The 20,547-nt window shown below is 44.1% G+C and overlaps 1 protein-coding gene across 1 annotated transcript in view; it reads left to right on the forward strand.

The window, feature by feature from the left end:
* Nucleotides 1–20,547, forward strand: part of CHEK2 (checkpoint kinase 2) — a 116,244-nt gene that overhangs the window by 61,986 nt on the left and 33,711 nt on the right. The window contains exon 10 of the mRNA XM_073629340.1: nucleotides 16,092–16,178. Within this exon, the coding sequence (XP_073485441.1) occupies nucleotides 16,092–16,178 (87 nt within the window). The remainder of the gene's footprint in view (nucleotides 1–16,091; nucleotides 16,179–20,547) is intronic.

A 20,547-nucleotide genomic window follows, 5' to 3' on the forward strand; every position in this document is an offset into this window, starting at 1 on the left:
GGGCACTGATTGGCACAGATTTGGCACACTGGGCACATGTGGATGGCCATGGGGTACATACCTGGCCATCCACATGTTGCCCCTTCCCTGGTGGTCCTAGTGGCGATCCCTGGTGGTCCAGTGTGGTGAGCTGCGGGGGGGCTGCGCTGATAAACAATCAGCGCAGACCCCCCCTGCCAGGAGAGCCGCCGATCGGCTCTCCTCTACTTGCGTCTGTCAGACACGAGTAAGGAAGAGCCGATCAATGGCTCTTCCTATTGACAGCGTGATCAGCCGTGATTGGACACGGCGGATCACGTGGTAAAGAGCCTCCGCCGGAGGCTCTTTACCAAGATCGGTGGAGCGGTGTGTCAGACTGACACACCGCTCCACCGATCGCCGCGATGCGCACCCCCGGGGGTGCGCTGCGGCATGTTATCCTGGACGTCATATGACATCCAGTCAGGATACCAGAACCACTTCCCGGACGTCAATCCGCCATAGGGCGGGCGGGAAGTGGTTAAAAGACTTAATCCAGCAGATGTCTCGCTTTGCGCTACTCTCAGTGCATATGCGCAGAGTTTTGTGGTTAAAGAACTGATCAGCCGAGATGCCATGCAAGAGGCTACTTGCGGCTTTTCCCTTTCATGGGGAACGTTTGTTTGGAGAAGATCTGGATAAATATATCCAAAAGATCTCAGGAGGAAAGAGCTCCTTGCTTCCTGTGAAAAGAAGGAATAAGCAGCCTTCCTTTAAGATTCCGAACGCTCCTGGGCCAGGCGCATCTTCTCCCAAGAAGTATCGACGGCCTCAACCACCTGCCTTTAAAAGACCTCAGGGTCAGAAAAGAACTTGGACTCAGAAGCCGAATAAGGCCAATGCCAATTCCTCCTTGTGAAGGGGTGCCCCCAAGTGGGGGGCAGACTGTGGCGGTTCGCAGATGCTTGGGCAGGGTGGGTGCATGACAAGTGGGTTATCTCCACTATAACGCAGGGCTACAAAATAGAGTTCCGCGATTTTCCCCCAAATCGATTTCTGAGCTCAAGAGTTGCTTCGGATCTAGAAAAGAAGAAAAACCTATTCCTAGCCTTAGAACAGCTAAAAAGGCAAGGGGTGATTATCAAGGTTCCGCACAAAGAAAAGTTCAAAGTTTTATTCAAACCTATTCACAGTACCAAAGCCAAATGGGGAAGTAAGGCCCATTCTGGACCTCAAATCCCTCAATTCCTTTCTAAAAAGTCCGAACCTTCCGGATGGAATCAGTTCGTTCAGTAATAGCATCTCTAAGAAAAGGGGACCATTTAGCATCTATAGACATCAAGGATGCATACCTGCATGTACCGATTTTCAGACAACATCAAAGGTTTCTACGCTTCTCAGTGGAAGAGTGTCATTTCCAGTTTGTAGCACTACCGTTCGGTCTGGCTACGGCCCCTCGAGTCTTCACAAAGGTGTTGGCTCCGATATTGGCCTCTCTAAGGTCTCAGAAGATATCGGTGATAGGATATCTGAACGACCTTCTGTTGAAGGACCAGTCCTATTCCACATTTCAACTACGGTTCATGTTCTGAGATGCCTAGGTTGGATTCTGAATATGGACAAATCAGCTCTTCATCCAGTTCAAATCTTGACATATCTAGGCTTGATCCTGGATACGACGCAGGAAAGGGTGTTTTTACCCCCCTTGAAGGTCAGCTCAATAGTGGAGCTGGTCAGGAAAGTCAAAAGGGTAGAAAGACCCTGAATTCGATTATGCATGAGACTGCTGGGGAAGATGGTGTCATCTTTCAGCGCAGTTCCTTATGCGCAGTTTCACTCCAGGTTGTTCCAGAGAACGATCCTGAAGGCTTGGGACAAGTCTGTCCTAGCCTTGGATCATCCAATATCTCTATCCCCAAAGGTAAAACAGGACCTCTCTTGGTGTTCAAAGACCAGCAACTTAAAAAAAAGTCCTTTCCACCAGTAACTTGGAAGGTGGTAACTTCAGACGCCAGTCGTCTCGGCTGGGGAGCAGTATTGGAGGAGGCCTCCGTACAGGGAAAATGGTCCCAGGTAGAAAAAACCTTACTGATCAATCTGTTGGAAATCCGAGCAGCTCGCTTGGCCCTCATATTCTGGACGGCCAGGCTGCGGGGGTCTCCGGTCAGAGTCCAGTCCGACAATTCCACAGTGGTGGCATACATCAGCCACCAAGTGGGTACCCGGAGTCGGGCAGCCCAAAATTAAATAAATCATATACTGACTTGGGCAGAGAGACACGTGCCATATCTGTCGGCAGTCTATATTCCGGGGGTGGACAATTGGCAGGCAGACTACCTAAGTCGTCAGCAGTTGCCAGGGGAATGGTCCTTCCACCCCGAAGTTTTCCTTCAAATATGCCACCGTTGGGGGATGCCAGAGGTGGATCTCCTAGCATCCAGGTTCAATGCCAAGGTGAACAGCTTTGTGTCCAGAACCAGGGATCCACTTGCCGTGGGGACAGATGCATTGGTGGTTCCCTGGGATCGGTATTCTCTAATTTACGTGTTTCCTCCGATCCAGATGCTGCCGCACCTGTTACGCAGGATACAGATGGAGCAGAAAACAGTAATTCTGGTGGCCCCACGGTGGCCAAGGAGGTCTTGGTATTCACAGATTGTGAGGATGGTAGTAGGGGACCCATTGTGTCTTCCATTCCGCCCAGACCTACTGTCCCAAGGTCCAATATACCATCCTTCTTTACGGTCGCTGAATTTGATGGCATGGCTATTGAGACCAGAGTACTAAAACCCTGGTATCAGTGGTTCTGTTCTGGCTACTTTGATAAATGCTAGAAAGCCAGTGTCTAGGAAAATTTACCATAGAGTCTGGAAGTCATACATCTCATGGTGTGAGAAGAGAAGATGGCACCCTCGCAAGTATACAATTGGGAGGGTTCTTGCCTTCCTGCAAACAGGAATTGACTTAAACTTGTCCTTAGGAACCATTAAAGGACAGATTTCGGCCTTATCGTTTTTTTTCCAGAGGCCAATTGCGTCTCATTCATTGGTACGAACCTTTATCAAAGGAGTACTACATTTACAGCCACCAATTAGACCACCCTTGTGCCCATGGGACTTGAACTTAGTGCTTTCAGCTCTACAGAGTCAACCCTTTGAGCCTATTAAGCATATTCCTTTGATCCTATTGACTAGGAAATTGTTTTTTTTGGTGGATATAACCTCAGCAAGAAGGGTCTCGGAGTTGGCCGCCCTTTCTTGTGAGAAACCCTTTCTGTTTGTTCATCAGGACAAGGTGGTAATGCGGCCGGAGTTTTTACCCAAAGTGGTTTCCAGTTTTCACTTAAATCAGGATATCGTTTTACTTTCCTTCTTTCCTAACCCTAAATCTAAGGAGGAAAGATTGCTCCATTCACGGGATGTGGTGAGAGCTATTAAGGTTTACTTGGATATGTCAGCCCCTTTTCGGAAGTCTGACTCTTTTTTTTTTTTTGTTCTGCCTGAGGGTCCTAAGAAAGGACAGGCAGCAGTTAGTTCTACAATCTCTAGGTGGATTTGTCAGGTCATTATCCAGGCCTATGAGTTGAAACACAAGGTTCCACCTTGATATCTTAAGGCTCACTCTACCAGAGGAATTAGTATGTCCTGGGCAGTGCGCCAACAAGTGTCGATGGCTCAGTTTGCAAAGCGGCCGCTTGGTCTTCGGTTCATACATTCACCAGGTTTTACCGACTGGATGTTAGATCTCAAAAGGAGACTGTTTTTGGCCAGAGCGTGCTGCAAGCAGCTTTATAATTTGGAGCCAAAAATAAAGGGGATTTAGGTATGTTCCCTCCCCTCAAAGGCATTGCTTTAGGACATCCCAGATAGTCATTACTATGGTGCTCTGTGTCCCGTGATGTACGATAAAGAAAAATGGATTTTTAAAACAGCTTACCTGTAAAATCCTTTTCTTGCAGTACATCACAGGACACAGAGGTCCCTCTCCTCTTTTTTTGGGATCTTCATTGCTTGCTAAAAAACTAAGGTACTTCCTATATGGGAGGAACCTTCTTACTATTGGTTGCCAGTGTCCAATCACCTAAAGGTAGCATATAAACCCAGATAGTCATTACTATGGTGCTCTGTGTCCCGTGATGTACTCCAAGAAAAGGATTTTACAGGTAAGCGGTTTTAAAAATCAATTTTTTATAGCTATTGCAGGTGCAATTTAAGTAATCAAAATGCTTTGGTCAAATCATAACCAAATATAATATCCTAGTGTCTGTATCTAAGTGTATTCTGACATCAGTTGTAACTGCTGCAAAAACCATGTATGCACAAGCAAATAATGGGAATTTAGCAGTGAACAGTTGCACACTGTGAGTCACAGTTTGGGGGGGGGGGGCTAGTTGTTGGCTGCATGCCCAGATTTTGTTTATAGATGTGTCGATAAGTTTGAATGCACCTGTGCCTAATGTTATTGGATGTAAAGTTTATCCCACCCTGTGTCCCTGTGTCTCTGTGCCAACAAGGAAGGGGGGGATTGTCTCCAGAGGTATATACAGTGGAACCTCAGATTGCGAGTAACACGGTTTATGAGCGTTTATATGAGCTATCTTTTTTTGAAATCCTGACTCGATTTGCGAGTGTTGTCTCGCAAGACGAGCAGGATTCAAGCCATTGGTGTGTGCATTTCTGTATTTGGCCAGAGGTCCAGGGGCTCTGGTGGCTCCCAGGACTTCGTGGAGAATTCAGAAACTCAGAAACACTCAGTTTCCGAGTGTCTCCGAGCGTCACCGGCTCCTCTGGCCACTTGCGGTACTGCGTACCCCGGCGCCCCCGCCCCTCTGGCCACATACAGCACTATATAGACCAGCAGTGGCTGTGGAACGGATTATCTAAGTTTCCATTATTTCCTATGGGGAAACTTGCTTTGATATACGAGTGCTTTGGATTACAAGCATGCTTCTGGAACGAATTATGCTCGTAATCCAAGGTATTACTGTACTTGTGTTTGTTCTTCAATAAAGCCTTATGCTTTTGTTCACCCTACACTGCTGTCTCGACAAGTGACTGGGTGAGCTGAGGGATCTTAGGTCATGCTGGTACCAGGCAAGAGAAGGTCGTACGGTGGACATACTCCCCAGGAGTACGGGGTTCGTCACATTGGTGGCAGTGGTGGGATTGTGCTTCCTTGCTGTGAACACGTCCAAAATACCACTGGGATCCAAGATTGGAATAGCAGACTTCGGTCGCCCCAGCCAAGATATGGACCTGGCATCAGAGTTCGAGGGGGTCCTGCGGATCGCTCTTTCAGTATACCCCTGGGACTGTGTCTACGGATCAATACCTGGAGCTCTGGATTGGAGCCCAATCCAGGTTGCTGGTATGTTCAAGGGCAAGTGCTATCCAACCCCAGGGGAACGGGCCAGTGACCAATGGGAGTTGCGGATGCCATTCCTGGGAGAGCTGCCCCAAGAGCAATGGGTGACTGAGTTGGACAGACTGGTCCAGGAGGCGATAAAACTGGACAATCGATATCAGTCCCTGCAATGGCATGCAGAGCAGGAATATTTAGGGGAGACAACAGAATGCTCTCCGGAGGGATATGACTTTGCCAGCCCTGGATTGCTATGGGAGGAGAGCCTTACAGATGGTTTTGTGTTTGGCGATGAAGGAGAACCTACCCTTGAGGACTTGTGAGAATACAGAGAGGCTATGCTCGGTCTTGCAGGGGTCCCAGAGCTTAAACCTGATCTGGAATACTTGTTAAGGAAAGAACAGCACCTGGAAAGGGCATACAGAGAGCTGCTTGAACACGTTCAGCAGCATGCCCCAAAATTAGCAGCGGAAACTCCGGAGATTGCCGTCCCCAAAGCTGAAGTACTGACAACAGGACAGAGCTCTGCTAGCCTCTTCCCAGCGCTGATAACATCTTCTGGGTTCCACGTACAAGAGATGGTGAACCTCTATCCCCAGACACCAGTTCCGGAGACTGGGGATTTAATAGACTTTTCTGCTGAGGGGGAACAACTCGGTGAGCCTCCAGCAGAAGAGGTAGCTTTAGAGCATGGCGCTGTTGACCTCTGCCCACAACAGTCAATTCCGCAGGAGCTCCAGGAAGAGAATGCAATCGGCACCTCACAACTGCAGCTTCAACTGATATCTGTTGATGGGACTGCGGTCTCCCCTGACACAACCCCAGAAAAATGTCTGGCATTGGGACAGGAGGATATCAGCCTTGTTCTCACAACACCGGGGGTTTTTCATCTAGCAAAACTGGATGGGACTGCAGTCTCCACTTGTATACCCCTGGGATGGTGGGCAGTCCCTAACAGCATGACAGAGTGAGCCCAGTCACCCTGTCTTCTCTCCAGTGGCTGAAAGGACACCAGGGAGAAGGGCCAGTCTGTACTTCTCCCCAGCGACTGGTATGTTCTACGAGAGAGGCAGAGGTTGGCTGAGTGAGTAATGCTCTGTTTGGGACAATTTGTTTGGGGTACGTTGTGGGACGGGTATTGGGGGACTAAAACTACAGAATAACTTCGAAGTCAACCCGTCTGGGGTCTCCTTCTGTGTTAGTCTCCTGCAGAAAAGGGAGATCTGTGATGGGAGTCACTTTGGGCGGGGGGCCTGTGGAACCCAGCTTACCTAAGAGGGCTGTATACGTGACTGAAGATGTCCTTTCCTCTACCCTACAGGGCCTGGAAGGAAGACTAGCGGCTTTAATTGCATCCTCTATTCAAATGGATAGGAAGCGTACTAAAACCCCCTCCCCCACTTCAGACCCTTTGCAAGGGGAACAGTGGGCACATGATGAGGTATTACCCTCAGGCGATCAGGAGGAAAGACAAACCGTTGATTCCTCTGCGGAGGAAACAACAGTAGATGAACCTTTTTCAGCCTCACAATCTGAGAAATTGCTAATACAATCTCTTACAGAGATGGTTCGTTCTACTTTCATACTATCCCTAACGGAGTCTCCTAAAAGCTTGGTTTCTTTCTTGGGTTCGTTTAAAACCTTCACAGCCTTTGCATGCGTGTCCATGCATTGCTAGAACAGCTTTTTTTTTTTTTGTGAATGGGATCACCCAGATAAGCATTTTCTCCCTCCAAAGAGATTTTCAGTTCTCTATCCCATGGAGGAGAAATTCACCAAAAAATGGAAAGTACCAGCAGTTGACGCTGCGGTTTCCAGCGTGAATAAAAACCTAACTTGTCCAGTAGACAATGCACAAATGCTTAAGGATCCAACAGATGAAAGGTTGGAATTCCTGTTAAAATCTACTTTTTCCTTGGCAGGTGCCGTTACTCAGCCTGCAGTCGCTGCAATAGGCGTCTGTCAATCACTAAAGGACCAATTTAGACAGGCCCTTAAAGAGGTTCCTGCACAACAAGCCCGGGAATTGGCTGAACTACCAAAAGCATTATGCTTTGCCATAGATGCCATTAAAGATTCTATTCACCAGGCGTCCTGCCATACGCTTATGCTAGTACATATGCGTAGAATCCTGTGGTTAAAAAATTGATCAACTGAAACACCATGTAAAAACCTCCTAACTGGGTTCCCTTTTCATGGTGAGCGGCTATTTGGGGAAGATTTGGATAAATATATCCAAACTATTTCTAGTGGGAAAACTACACTTTTGCCAGTCAAAAGAAAGTATAAACGCCCTTCATTTAAACGGCTCTTTCCCCTGCGCCAGGGGCTCCCGCCTCTAGGCAGTGGCGATGGCCTCCGCCATCAGACTCTAGAGGAAAACCTTGGTCAGACCCAGGCTCAAAAAAAGTCCTGGGGCCAGAAACCTGCAAAGCAGAATCCTAAAGCCTCATCATGAAGAGGCAACCCCCCTCACCAAGGTGGGGGGGGGGGGGGGGCGGCTTCTGCAGTTTTCAGAAATCTGGCAAGAGGAAATTCAGGACAGTTAGGTCATCTCCACGGTAACGCTGGGGTACAAGTTGGAATTTCGGGACTTTCCACCGTCTCGTTTCCTAAAGGTCAAGCGTTCCCAAAGATCTAGAGAAAATACAATCTCTGTTTCAGGCACTAGACCGATTAATATCTCAGGGGGTGATCATACAGATCCCCGCAAAAGAGCAAGGTTTGGGGTTTTATTCAAATCTTTTTATGGTACCAAAACCAAATGGAGATGTCAGACCCATTCTAGATCTAAAAAAATCTAAATCTGTTCCTGAAGATCGACTCCTTTCGCATGGAGACGATTAGGTCAGCAGTTTCTATCCTTCTAGGAGGAGAACTTCTGGCATCTATCGACATCAGGGATGCAGTTGTTCCTATATTTCCAGCTCACTAAAGGTTTCTGCAGTTCGAGTTAGAACAGCAGCATTTCCAGTTTGTAGCCCTGCCCTTCGGGCTAGCTACAGCCCCCTGGGTGTTTACAAAAGTCCTGGCCCCACCTCTAGCCAGATTAAGGGCATAACAGTCGTGGTGTACCTAGACGATCTATTGCTAATAGACCAGTTGGTGGCTCGTTTGGAGCAAACCCTACGCATTACAACCAGTTACCTGGGAAGTTTGGGTTGGATTCTCAACCTGGAGAAATCTTCCTTAATACCACTAAAAAGGCTGGAGTACTTGGGTCTGATCATAGACACAGCCCAGGAAAAGTTGTTCTTGCCTCAGGCAAAGATCAACTCCATAAGAGAGCTGGTGCGGATAGTCAGGTCAAAAGGCGATCCCTCCATTCGCTTTTGCATGAGGTTGCTAGGAAACATGGTGGCTTCATTCAGAGCAGTTCCCTATGCCCCGTTCCATTCAAGACTGTTGCAAAACAGTATCCCGTCTACTTGGAACAAAACATTTCAAGCTTTAGACTTGCCAATGCGGCTGTCCCCAAGAGTGTCCCAAAGCCTCAGTTGGTTACTAACCCAGAATCTGCTGAAAGAGAAATCCTTCAGACCAGTTATCTGGAAAGTGGTAACGACAGATGCCAGCCTTTCAGGCTGGTGGGGAGCAGTACTAGAAAAGACAACTGTCCAGGGACAGTGGTCAAGAGCCGAAAGAACCTTGCCCATCAATATCCTAGAGATTCGGGCAGTGCGTCTGGCTCTGAAGGGCTGAACACCCAGGTTACGGGATTGTCCTGTCAGGATCCAATCCGACAATGCCACAGCTGTGGCCTATATCAATCACCAAGGGGGCACCAAGAGTCTCTCAGCGCAGAGAGAGGTGAACCATATTCTAACTTGGGCAGAAAGGAATGTTCCATGCCTATCGGCAGTCTTGATTCCGGGAGTAGAGAATTGGCAGACTACTTGAGTCGCCAGCAGTTATTCCCAGGGGAATGGTCTCTTCACCCCGACATATTTTGGGCTGTTTGCCAAAGATGGGGCACTCCGGACAAAGATCTAGCATCCTGGATCAACATGAAGTTAGTCAACTTTGTGGCCAGAACAAGAGATCCACTCACATGTGGAACGGATGCGTTGGTGACCCCGTGGGATCAGTTCTCACTGATCTATACATTCCCCCCTATTCAGTTGCTGCCACGACTTCTTTGCAGGATCAAGCTTGAAAGAAAGCCGGTAATTCTGGTAGCACCAGCATGGCCCAGAAGGTCATAGTATGCAGAAATCGTAAAGATGGCAGTGGAGGGTCCATGATCCCTCCCACTATGGCCAGATCTGCTCTCACAGGGACCGATATTCCATCCTACCTTACGGCCTCTAAATTTAACGGCTTGGCTATTGAAACCCACGTTCTGAAGAAACGTGGGCTTTCCGGGTCAGTTATCTCTACCCTGATTAATGCAAGGAAGCCAGCTTCCAGAACTATATATTATAGGGTCTGGGGGGCTTATGTTTCCTGGTGTAAATCCAAGGGTTGGCACCCTCAGAGATATATCATAGGCAGAATTTTTGCCTTTCTACATTTAGGGGTAGAAATGAAATTGGCCTTGAGTACTATTAAAGGCCAAGTCTCAGCTTTATCGGTCTTATTTCAAAGATCGCTTGCTACACATTCTTTAGTCCGGGGTTTTATGCAAGGGGTGATGCGGCTTAATCCGCCAGTCAAACCTCCCTTGAACCCTTGGGACTTGAACTTAGTTTTGTCTGTGTTACAAAAACAGCCATTTGAACCAATACAACATATTCCCTTAGTCTATCTGAAAAGGAAGTTTGTATTTTTGGTTGCTATGTCCTCAGCAAGGAGGGTTTCGGAATTGGCTGCTCTTTCTTGTAAAGAGCCATATTTGCTTATTCATAAGGACAGGGTGGTGTTACGCCTTCATCTAGACTCTTTGCCAAAAGTGGTTTCAGGTTTTCACCTGAACCAAGATATTGTCCTGCCATCGTTTTTTTCCAAAACCATGTTCCAGGGAAGATGTGGTGAGAGCAGTGAAAATCTATTTAATCTCGGAAGATTCTACCCCCTTTCTGACTAGAGCACTTTTTGCGATTCTGCACTGCGTCGCTTTAACTGACAATTGCACGGTCATGCGACGTTGAACCCAAACAACATTGAGGTCGTTCCTTATGTGCGGTTTCATTTAAGACTTCTGCAAAACAGTATCCTGTCAACGGGGAACAAGAAGGCCCACGCTTTGGGCTTCCTAATGCGTTTATCCCCCAATGTGCCTCTAAGCCCCAATTGTTGGTTGATGTCCAAGAATCTTCAAAAAGAGGAATCCTTTTTACCAGTTACCTAGAAGGTGGTAACAACAGACACCAGCCTTCTGGGCTGAGTAGCAGTCCTGGAAGCATCTGTCCTAAGGAAATGGTCCAAATCAGTGATGACCTTGTCCATCAATATTCTAGAGATTCGGGCAGTGCGCCTGGTCCTCGAGGCCTGGACGCTCAAACTACAGAATTGTCCTATCAGGATCCAATCCGACAGTGCCACAGCTGTGGCTTTTATCATGCCAAGGGGGCACGAGAAGTCGTGCGACCCAGGAAGAGGTGAATCATATTCTATCTTGGCAGAAAACAACATTCCAGAAATAGGAATTGACAGGCGGACTACTTGAGTTACCAACAATTGTTCCTGGGAGAATGGTCCTTTCACCCCGACAAGGTTTCTGTTGATATACCAGAAGATAGTGAGTTCCAGAGCTTTGTGTCAAGGACAAGGGATCCGATGGCATACAAAACAGATGCCTTGATTTTTTTCTGTGGGATCAGTTTTTTTCTGATCTATGCATTCCCTCCTGTTCTGCTTCCGCGCTTTCTTCGCAGGATCAAGTAAGAAGGAAAGGAGGTGATTCTTGTGGCCCAGGAGATCTTGGTTTGCCGAGATCGTAAAGATGGCGGTGGGGGACCCTTGGACCCTACCACTATGGCCAGACCTTCTCTTGTGAGGTCCGGTATTCCATCCTACCTTACAAACGCTAAATTTAGAGATTGATTGAGACCCACATTCTGAAAGATCATGGGCGGTTAGCCTCAGTAGTTCTACTTTGGTAAATGCTAGGAAGCCGGCCTCCAGAGTCAAGAATCTGGAAGGTATATGTCTCCTGGTATAAATCCAGGGGTTATCACTCCTGGAAATATGTCATAGGTAGGATTATTGAATTCCTACAGATAGTACTCAAGGCCAGCTTCAATTCTAATCCTATCGATGGCCAGATCGGTCTTTCTTTATATCAACCACTTGCTTCTCTCTCTCAGGTTCGTAACTTTATTTAGGGGGTAACGCGGATTAATCCTCCATTTTGGTCACCCCTGAACCCTTGGGACTTAATTTTAGTCCTGTCGGCTTATAGAAGCAGCCTTTTTTTTTTTTTTTTTGCCATATCTTCTGCAAGAAGAGTATCAGTGTTGGCTGCTCTTTCTTGTAAGGAGCCGTATTGGTTGTTCATAAGGATGAGGCTGTATTGTGGCCTCATCCTGAATTCTTATCGAAGGTAGTATTGGGTTTTCATTTAAACCAGGATATTGTTCTGCCTTCATTTTTTTCCAGAACTTTGTTTCTGTGGAAGAAGGGTCACTACATTTTCTTGATGTGGTGAGAGCGGTCAAGGTCTATTGAAATTGACCGCTCAGATTCATAAACAAATGTTTTGTTTGTGCTGCCAGATGGTTCTAAAAGAGGACAGGCAGTATTGAAATCTATCTCTAAATGGATTCGTCAAGTGATTGTTCAAACTTATGGTTTTAATATTAAAGCTCACTTCACCAGGGCTGTTAGTGCTTCTTGGGCAGTGATTTAAGCCTCCATGGCTTAAATCTGCAAGGCCGCAACTTGATCTTCAGTCCATACATTTACCAGATTCAACAAGTACAACCCCTGGCAAAAATTATGGAATCAAATGGCAACTTTCTGGCTTTAAGAAACACTAAAAGAATTCAAGAAAAATAATTGTGGTGGCCAGTAACAATTAGATTTATAGAACAAGCACAGGGAATAAATTATGGAATCACTCAATTCTGAGGAAAAAATTATGGAATCACACTGTAAATTTTCATTACAAACACTAACACCTGCATCAGATTAAATCTGCTTGTTAGTATGTAGGTAAAAAGGAGTGATCACACCTTGGAGAGCTGTTGCAACAAGTGGACTGACATGAAGCATGGCTCCAATACCAGAGATGTCAATTGAAAAAAAGGAGAGGATTATCAAACTCCTTTAAAGTGGGAGTCCGGCGACCAATCTTTTTTTTTTTTTTTTAGGTCATTGAGACACTTTGCTAATCCCAAAATAATACTCACAGTTTGGGTGTAATATTTCCGCCTCTGTCTGTTTTCGTACTGAAGAATAACTTTAAAAATGTGATGCTGGCTGTTTCCATCTTGCTTGTGGGCATGTGAAGCCCACAAGCATTGATTTCCTGGATGCGGTGAATGCTGTTCATTCACAGCTTGTTCACAAGCATGATCAGTGTTCCCGCACTGAATCTTGGAAAGCCTGACACTAAGCTCCCAGGAGACAGTGCGGCGCCGGAGTAAAGCAATAAACACGCCTACTCACATGGGAGGAGAGACAGGAAGCACAATAAAGTACAATATAAAGCTAATTACAGCAATAAATAATTTTTTCGTGCGGCATTTGAACATCTATGCAATTAACTGAAGGGGGTAAGATTTAAGTTAAAAATTTGAGTGGAACCCCGCTTTAAAGAGGGTAAATCATCACGCAGTGTTGCACAAGATGTTGGTTGTTCACAGTCGGCTGTGTCTAAAACATGGACCAAATACAAACAACATGGGAAGGTGGTTAAAGGCAAGCATACTGGTAGACCAAGAAAGACATCAAAGCATCAAGACAGAAAACTTAAAGCAATATGCCTTAAAAACAGAAAATGTACAACAAAACAAACGAGGAACAAATGGGAGAAAACTGGAGTCCACATCTGTGACCGAACTGTAAGAAACCGCCTAAAGGAAATGGGATTTACATACAGAAAAGCTAAAAGAAAGCCATCTCTAACACCTAAACACAAAAAAACAAGTTTACAATGAGCTAAGGAAAGGCAATCGTGTACTGTGGATGTTTGGATGAAAGTCAAATTCAGAGATGAATCTCGAATCTGCATTGGGCAAGGTGATGATGCTGGAACTTTTGTTTGGTGCCGTTCCAATGAGATTTATGCAGACGACTGTCTGAAGAAAACATGCAAATTTCCACAGTCAATTATGATATGGGGCTGCATGTCAGGTAAAGGCACTGGGGAGATGGCTGTCATTAAATCTTCAATAAATGCACAGGTTTACATTGAAATTTTGGACACTTCTTATCCCATCTATTGAAAGGATGTTTGGGGATGATGAAATCATTTATCAAGATGATAATGCATCTTGCCATAGAGCAAAAAGTGTGAAAAAATTCCTTGAAGAAAGACACATAAGGTCAATGTCATGGCCTGCAAACAGTCCGGATCTCAATCCAATTGAAAATCTGTGGTGGAAGTTAAAGAAAATGGTCCATGACAAGGCTCCAACCTGCAAAGATGATTTGGCAACAGCAACCAGAGAAGGCTGGAGCCAGATTGATGAAGAGTACTGTTTATCACTCATTAAGTCAATGCCTCAGAGACTGCAAGCAGTTATAAAAGCCAGAGGTGGTGCAACAGAGTATTAGTGATGTGTTGGAGTGTTATTTTGTTTGTTTGTTTTTCATGATTCCATAATTTTTTCCTCAGAGTTGAGTGATTCCATAATTTATTCCCTGTGCTTGTTCTATAAATCTAACTGTTACTGGCCACCACAATTATTTTGTCATTGTCATTGTTTGGTGTGACCACCAATTGCCTCACGCAGTGCAGCACATTTCCTTTGCATAGAGTTGATCAGGTTGTTGATTGTGGCCTGTGGAATGTTGGTCCGTTCCTCTTCAATGGTTGTGGGAAGTTGCTGGATATTTGGCAGGAACTGGAACACGCTGTCGTATACTCAATGGGTGACTTGTCCGGTAAGTTTTCTGGCCATGCAAGAACTGGGATGTTTTCGGCTTCCAGGAATTGTGTACAGATCCTTGCAACATGGGGCCGTGTATTATCATGCTGCAACATTAAATTGTGGCTGAATTACACAACATTGGGCCTCAGGATCTCGTCACGATATCTCTGTGCATTCAAAATGCCATTAAAAAAAATGCACCTGTATTCGTTGTCCATAGCATGCGCCTGCCCATACCATAACCGCCACCATGGGCCACTCGATCCACAACGTTGACATCAGCAAATCGCTCACCCACACGGCGCTATGCACGCTGTCTGTCATCTGCTCTGTACAGTGAAAACCGGGATTCATCCATGAAGAACAACACCTCTCCAGATGCCATAGAATGTGAGCATTTGCCCACTTAAGTCGGTTACGACGACGAACTGCAGTCAGGTCAAGACCCCGATGAGGATGACGAGCATGCAGATGAGCTTCCCTGAGATGGTTTCTGACAGTTTGTGCAGAAATTCTTTGGTTATGCAAACTGATTGTTGTAGCAGCTGTCCGGGTGGCTGGTCTCAGGCGATCTTGGAGGTGAAGATTCTGGATGTGGAGGTCTTGGGCTGGTGTGGTTACACGTGGTCTGCGGTTGTGAGGCCGGTTGGATGTACTGCCAAATTCTCTGAAATGCCTTTGGAGACGGTTTATGGTAGAGAAATGAACATTCAATTCAAGGGCAACAGCTCTGGTGGACATTCCTGCAATCAGCATGCCAATTGCATGCTCCCACAAAACTTGCGACATCTGTGGCATTGTGCCGTGTGATAAACTGCACATTTTAGAGTGGCCTTTTATTTTGGCTAGCCTAAGGTACACCTGTACAATAATCATGCTGTCTAATCAGAATCTTGATATGCCACACCTGTGAGGTGGATGGATTATCTTGGCAAAGGAGAAGTGCTCACTAACACAGATTTAGACAGATTTGTGAAGAATAGTATAGTTAGTCCAGTCACGTTATAATTACAAATTTATACATAAAAAAGAAATCTAAACACACACTTCACATTGAAAGGATTATACACTAAGGGTGACAACACTGCTTCTGCATGTTAACCATGGAAAGGCAACAATGTCACACTCTTATTGAAGTGCTAGGAGAAGATTTTTGCTGATTAATTTATGTCCAAGGCAAGCTTCAAGGGGGATAGTAATTTGGAAAGTGCAATCAATAAAATTATATGGTAATATTTTTTGCATCTAGGTTTTAGATATAGTTTAAAATGAATGTGAAATAAATAATTATATTTGAAGTGAAGCAGGTCAGCAGCAAGGGGTGCTGTTTCATATAGGTCAAATAGCATGCTATAAAAACCTTGCAAATCAATTGAGTCATGCCACCTTATGACTGCATAGGTTTATCGCCAGAGATGAGATGCTTTGATTGTTCAGGTTCTACAATGTTATACCACAGTCTGCTTCAACCAGAGTGCTGTGCACGAAAATTTCCTGTTATATCTGGACAGTGTGGGTGGCAGAATGTATGCCATCTCTTGCTTTTTGCATATGTAGGAATCGGTAAGGGGCACCATGGTATGGTGGTAGAGTTAAATGTTTTATTTTGTTATTGAATAATAGTAAATATTTTAGTAAATTATTATAATTAGATTAAATTTATCATTAAATATATAATAGTAAAAAAATAAACATGTGCATTATGTTGTGAAAGTCAATAATAACTTCTTATTATAAGTATACATATACAGAAACATTTTTGCATAGTAGAAAGTTTAACGTCTTATTTTTTAGTACCTTCATGACAACGGAGTCATACATAGGGATCTAAAGCTTGAAAATGTGCTGCTATCCTCCACGAATGAAGAATGCTGTATAAAGGTGAGCATTCTTAAATATATTTCTTGTGATAAATTAGAAGGTAGAAGTAAAATAAAGTTATTGCTCATGGCAACCAGTCAGTTGGATTTCAGTCCTCTCCCACAGAGACACAGTGATACATAAAATCTGGCATACACCAGTTTTCTATATTCAGGCCACGGTGTACAAAGAAATGCATTTTTCATGCATTCTTCAGTGCCAATCAAAGCTTTTAAAGCTGGAGTTTAATTTGCTTATAATTTGCACTACCTAGTTTCTCCTTTCCCCCTCATCTATATGCTAATAGTTTAAACCTTTGTTTTTTTATTACATACCTTATTTTAGACTCAACATTATCACTGGGTCAATGTGCAATGCAGGCAGATCATGCCTGGTGGGAGATGCCAGCAGGGTACTCTACGTTCCTGAAAGCATAACTTAACCCTTCCTCGATCCTACTTTCTAGAGCCCTCAGCCCTGATACAAACAATGGGCTGGCTTTTGGGAGGAGTTATGCAAATATTAAAATGGCTGGATGTCAGCCTGTAGAATTGGGTATTCCCAGGCAGACTAAATTTGCAAGATGACTTCCCTCAATAACACCCAAATGTAATATCGAGCTTCTCACTGAAATCCAGTGAATGAAAGGGGCAGGCCAGGGACAGTCACGCTAGAAATGAAAGAGCTAGACAATGCTGGGCATTCTCCAGCCAGGTTATGAGGCAGGCTCTGACTTGCTGCAGCATCTAATTCACACTGTGACAAGCATACAGTAGCAATTTCTGTACAACAGGGAAGAAGCATCAGCTCTGCAGCTGATTTGATACTTTAGGTTTTGCAAACATGCAAGGCTATTCTGTTACTTGTAATTCCATGTGTTTGAACGGATACATAAGCCATCAAACAGTACTGTGCATACGTTTTAGGCAGGTGTGAAACAATAGATAAACTTGCGCTGTTGGAAAAAAAAAAGAATATATATATATATATATATATATATATATATATATATATATATATATATATATATATATATATATATATATATATATACATATAATATATGAAAAGATTGTAGCTGCTGTACACAAAGTGCTAATCACTTGCAAACAAATATTGTGGATAAATACAGTGCTTACAACTGTACATAAACTGTGCAAATAAAATAATAATCAAATAACAAAACGTCCATATATTAAACACTTCCCAACCAGCTCACGTTCTTATACTGCGGTAGGTTGGCTCTCCTGCGCAAACTGCCGTATATATACGTTGGTTCCTTTAAGAGCCTTAGCAGGCATGCCCGCTGTGTGGCGGGGGACCCAATGCATGTGGCCGGCGGTCGCGATGACCGCCGGCCACCCATGACCGCGGGCATGAGAGACAGAACGGGAATGTGTGTGTGTGTAAACACACAAATCCTGGTTCTGTCAGGAGAGGAGAGACAGATCATCTATTCCTAGTAATAAGGAACAGTGATCGGTCTCCTCCTCTAGTCACTCCCATTCCCCCACAGCTAGAACACACACTGAGGAAACACATTTAACCCCTTGATCACCCCCTAGTGTTAACCCTTCCCTGCCAGTGATATCTATACAGTAATCAGTGGCTATGTTTAGCTCTGATCGCTGTATAAATGTCAATGGTCCCAAAAAAGCGTCCTATCTGTCCGCCGCAATGTCGCAGTCCCTATAAAAATTGCTGATCGCCGCCATTACTAGTAAAAAAATAAAATATAATAATTAAAATGCCATAAATCTATCCCCTATTTTGTAGACGCTATAACTTTTGCACAAACCAATTAATATAAGCTGATTGCCATTTTTTTTTTTTTTTTACCAAAAATATGTACAAGAATACATATCTGCCTAAACTAATAAAAAAAATTTGTTTTTTTTTTTTTAAATTGGGGGATATTTATTATAGCAAAAACTAAAAACTATTTTTTTTTTTTTTTTCAAAATTGTCGCTCTTTTTTTTGTTTATAGCGCAAAAAATAAAAAACGCAGAGGTAATCGAATACCACCAAAAGAAAGCTCTATTTGTGGGGAAAAAAGGACGTCAATTTTGTTTGGGTACCACCTCGCACGACCGCGCAATAGTTAAAGCGACGCAGTGCCGTTTCGCGAAAAATGACCTGGTCAGGAAGGGGGCAAGTCCTTCCGGGGCTGAAGTGGTTAAAGTGTTCTTGTGCTCCAATCTTCTAAAAAGTGCTGACATGCTCCAAAAGAACTCATGCCGTCATGTAACACATACCCCTCATGGATCCCTAGCTTTTCAGTCTGGAGGTCAAACACGCTTGATAGGGAATAATGGGTTGTAAGTATCCATCAATGAAACTCCTCGACTTGGTTCTCAGATAAAATCCAGGATGTTCACCAGACTCAGAATAAAAGAAAGGGGACAATAGTGAAGTACTGTATGACCAGTAATTTATTGCGCCAAATAAAATTGTACTTCTAGGACAATTCAATAAAAACAAGCTGCGAACGTCGTAACCACTATGAGTTCCACGGCTGCCGGAATTTGCTCCTGTGAAACAATGCTGTAAGTTATAGCAGAGCTCTAGCAAAAGGGGAAGCTCTGTTTGTTCGCACTCCCCCGACACGTGTTTTTTTTTGGGGGGGGGGGGTTATTTCCATTCCCTCCAGTATTTCCAGCCCCTCCTTACTCAATATTTATTGTGACAACCCTTTGCCTTTAAAACTGCATCATTTTCTAGGTACACCTGCACACAGATTTTGAAGGAACTCGTAAGGTAGGTTCTAAACATCTTGAACTAACCACAGATCTTCTGTGGATGTAGGCTGCCTCAGATCCTTATAAAAAAGAAATAACCGTGCTAAATATAAGTGAAGCAATCACGTGAACACGTGACACACGTGAACATCTTGAACTACCACAGATCTTCTGTGGATGTAGGCTGCCTCAAATCCTTATAAAAAAGAAATAACCGCGCTAAATATAAGTGAAACACGTGAAGCAATCTCAAAGACTCCCGTGAGGAATTACATATATAAATACAAAAATGTTGAAAAATATTAAAAATTAAATTATGAAAAGTACATGGGTCAACACATGTATGTATGAATCAAACATGAGTGTCCATATGTAATATTTGCGATTGGTTGGATTCACCCAAGGGGTCTTTCTTGGACTGATTTCAGATCATTACTTCACATTTTTATTTTCTGTTACTATATATAGACACTTATTTTTATTCGCAAATATTACATATGGACACTCATGTTTGATTCATACATACATGTGTTGACCCATGTACTTTTCATAATTTAATTTTTAATATTTTTCAACATTTTTGTATTTATATATGTACTTCCTCACGGAAGTCTTTGAGATTGCTTCACGTGTTTCACTTATATTTAGCGCGGTTATTTCTTTTTTATTAGTTATTTTAGTGCACAGCTCACTGTTTAACTGCTGCTTTTTGGGGGGATAGTTTCTATAGGTAGTGCAGTATTTTTTTGTTTTTTTGTGTTGCCTCAGATCCTTCTGTCTCTCATGTAATCCCAGACAAACTTCATGGTGTTGAGATCAGGGCTCTGTGGTGACCAAACCATCACTTCCAGGACTCCTTGTTCTTTACACTGAGGATAGTTCTTTATGACATTGGCTGTATGTTTGGGGTCGTCCTGCTGCAGAATACATTTGGGGCCAATCATGCACCTCCTTGATTGTATGGAATGATGCATAAGTGGATGCCTGTAGATGTTTGGTACAACCTACCTGCCGAGTTCCTTCAAAAACTGTCTGAAAGTGTACCTTGAAGAATTGATGCAAAGGGTGGTCACACTAAATAATGATTTGACTTGGATTTCTCTTCTGTTCATTTAGTCTCCATTTTGTTAATTGATGTAAATAAACTTTTAACACTTCTGTTTCTGAAAGCATTCCTAATTTATAGCATTTGACACCTGCCCAAAACTTTTGCACAGTACTGTGTGTGTGTGTGTGTGTGTGTGTGTGTGTGTGTGTGTATTTACAGTGCTCAGAATAAAGCAGTACACCCCAACAGATTTGTCAGAAAACCTTTACTTTCCTTTCAGAATCAACATTTTCTACGGGACACTATACTACAAAATACTCCCACAAATGCGGGCCATTGATTGCAACCAAGATTTGTTAATTTGCACACACAAAGTATTTTTCCTTAGGCTACTTTCACACTGAGGCGCTTTACAGGCGCTACAGCGTTAAAAATAGCGCCTGCATAGTGCCTCTCCTGTCTCTCCAGTGTGAAAGCTCGAGGGCTTTTTACACTGGAGCGGTGCGCTTGCAGGATGGTAAAAAAAAAGTCCTGCAAGCTGCATCTTTGTAGCGCTGTAGGAGCGATGTATACACCGCTCCTAAAGTGCCCTTGCCCATTGAA

Source organism: Aquarana catesbeiana, linkage group LG01 (assembly GCF_042186555.1).
Source record: "Aquarana catesbeiana isolate 2022-GZ linkage group LG01, ASM4218655v1, whole genome shotgun sequence".
NCBI lineage: Eukaryota > Metazoa > Chordata > Amphibia > Anura > Ranidae > Aquarana > Aquarana catesbeiana.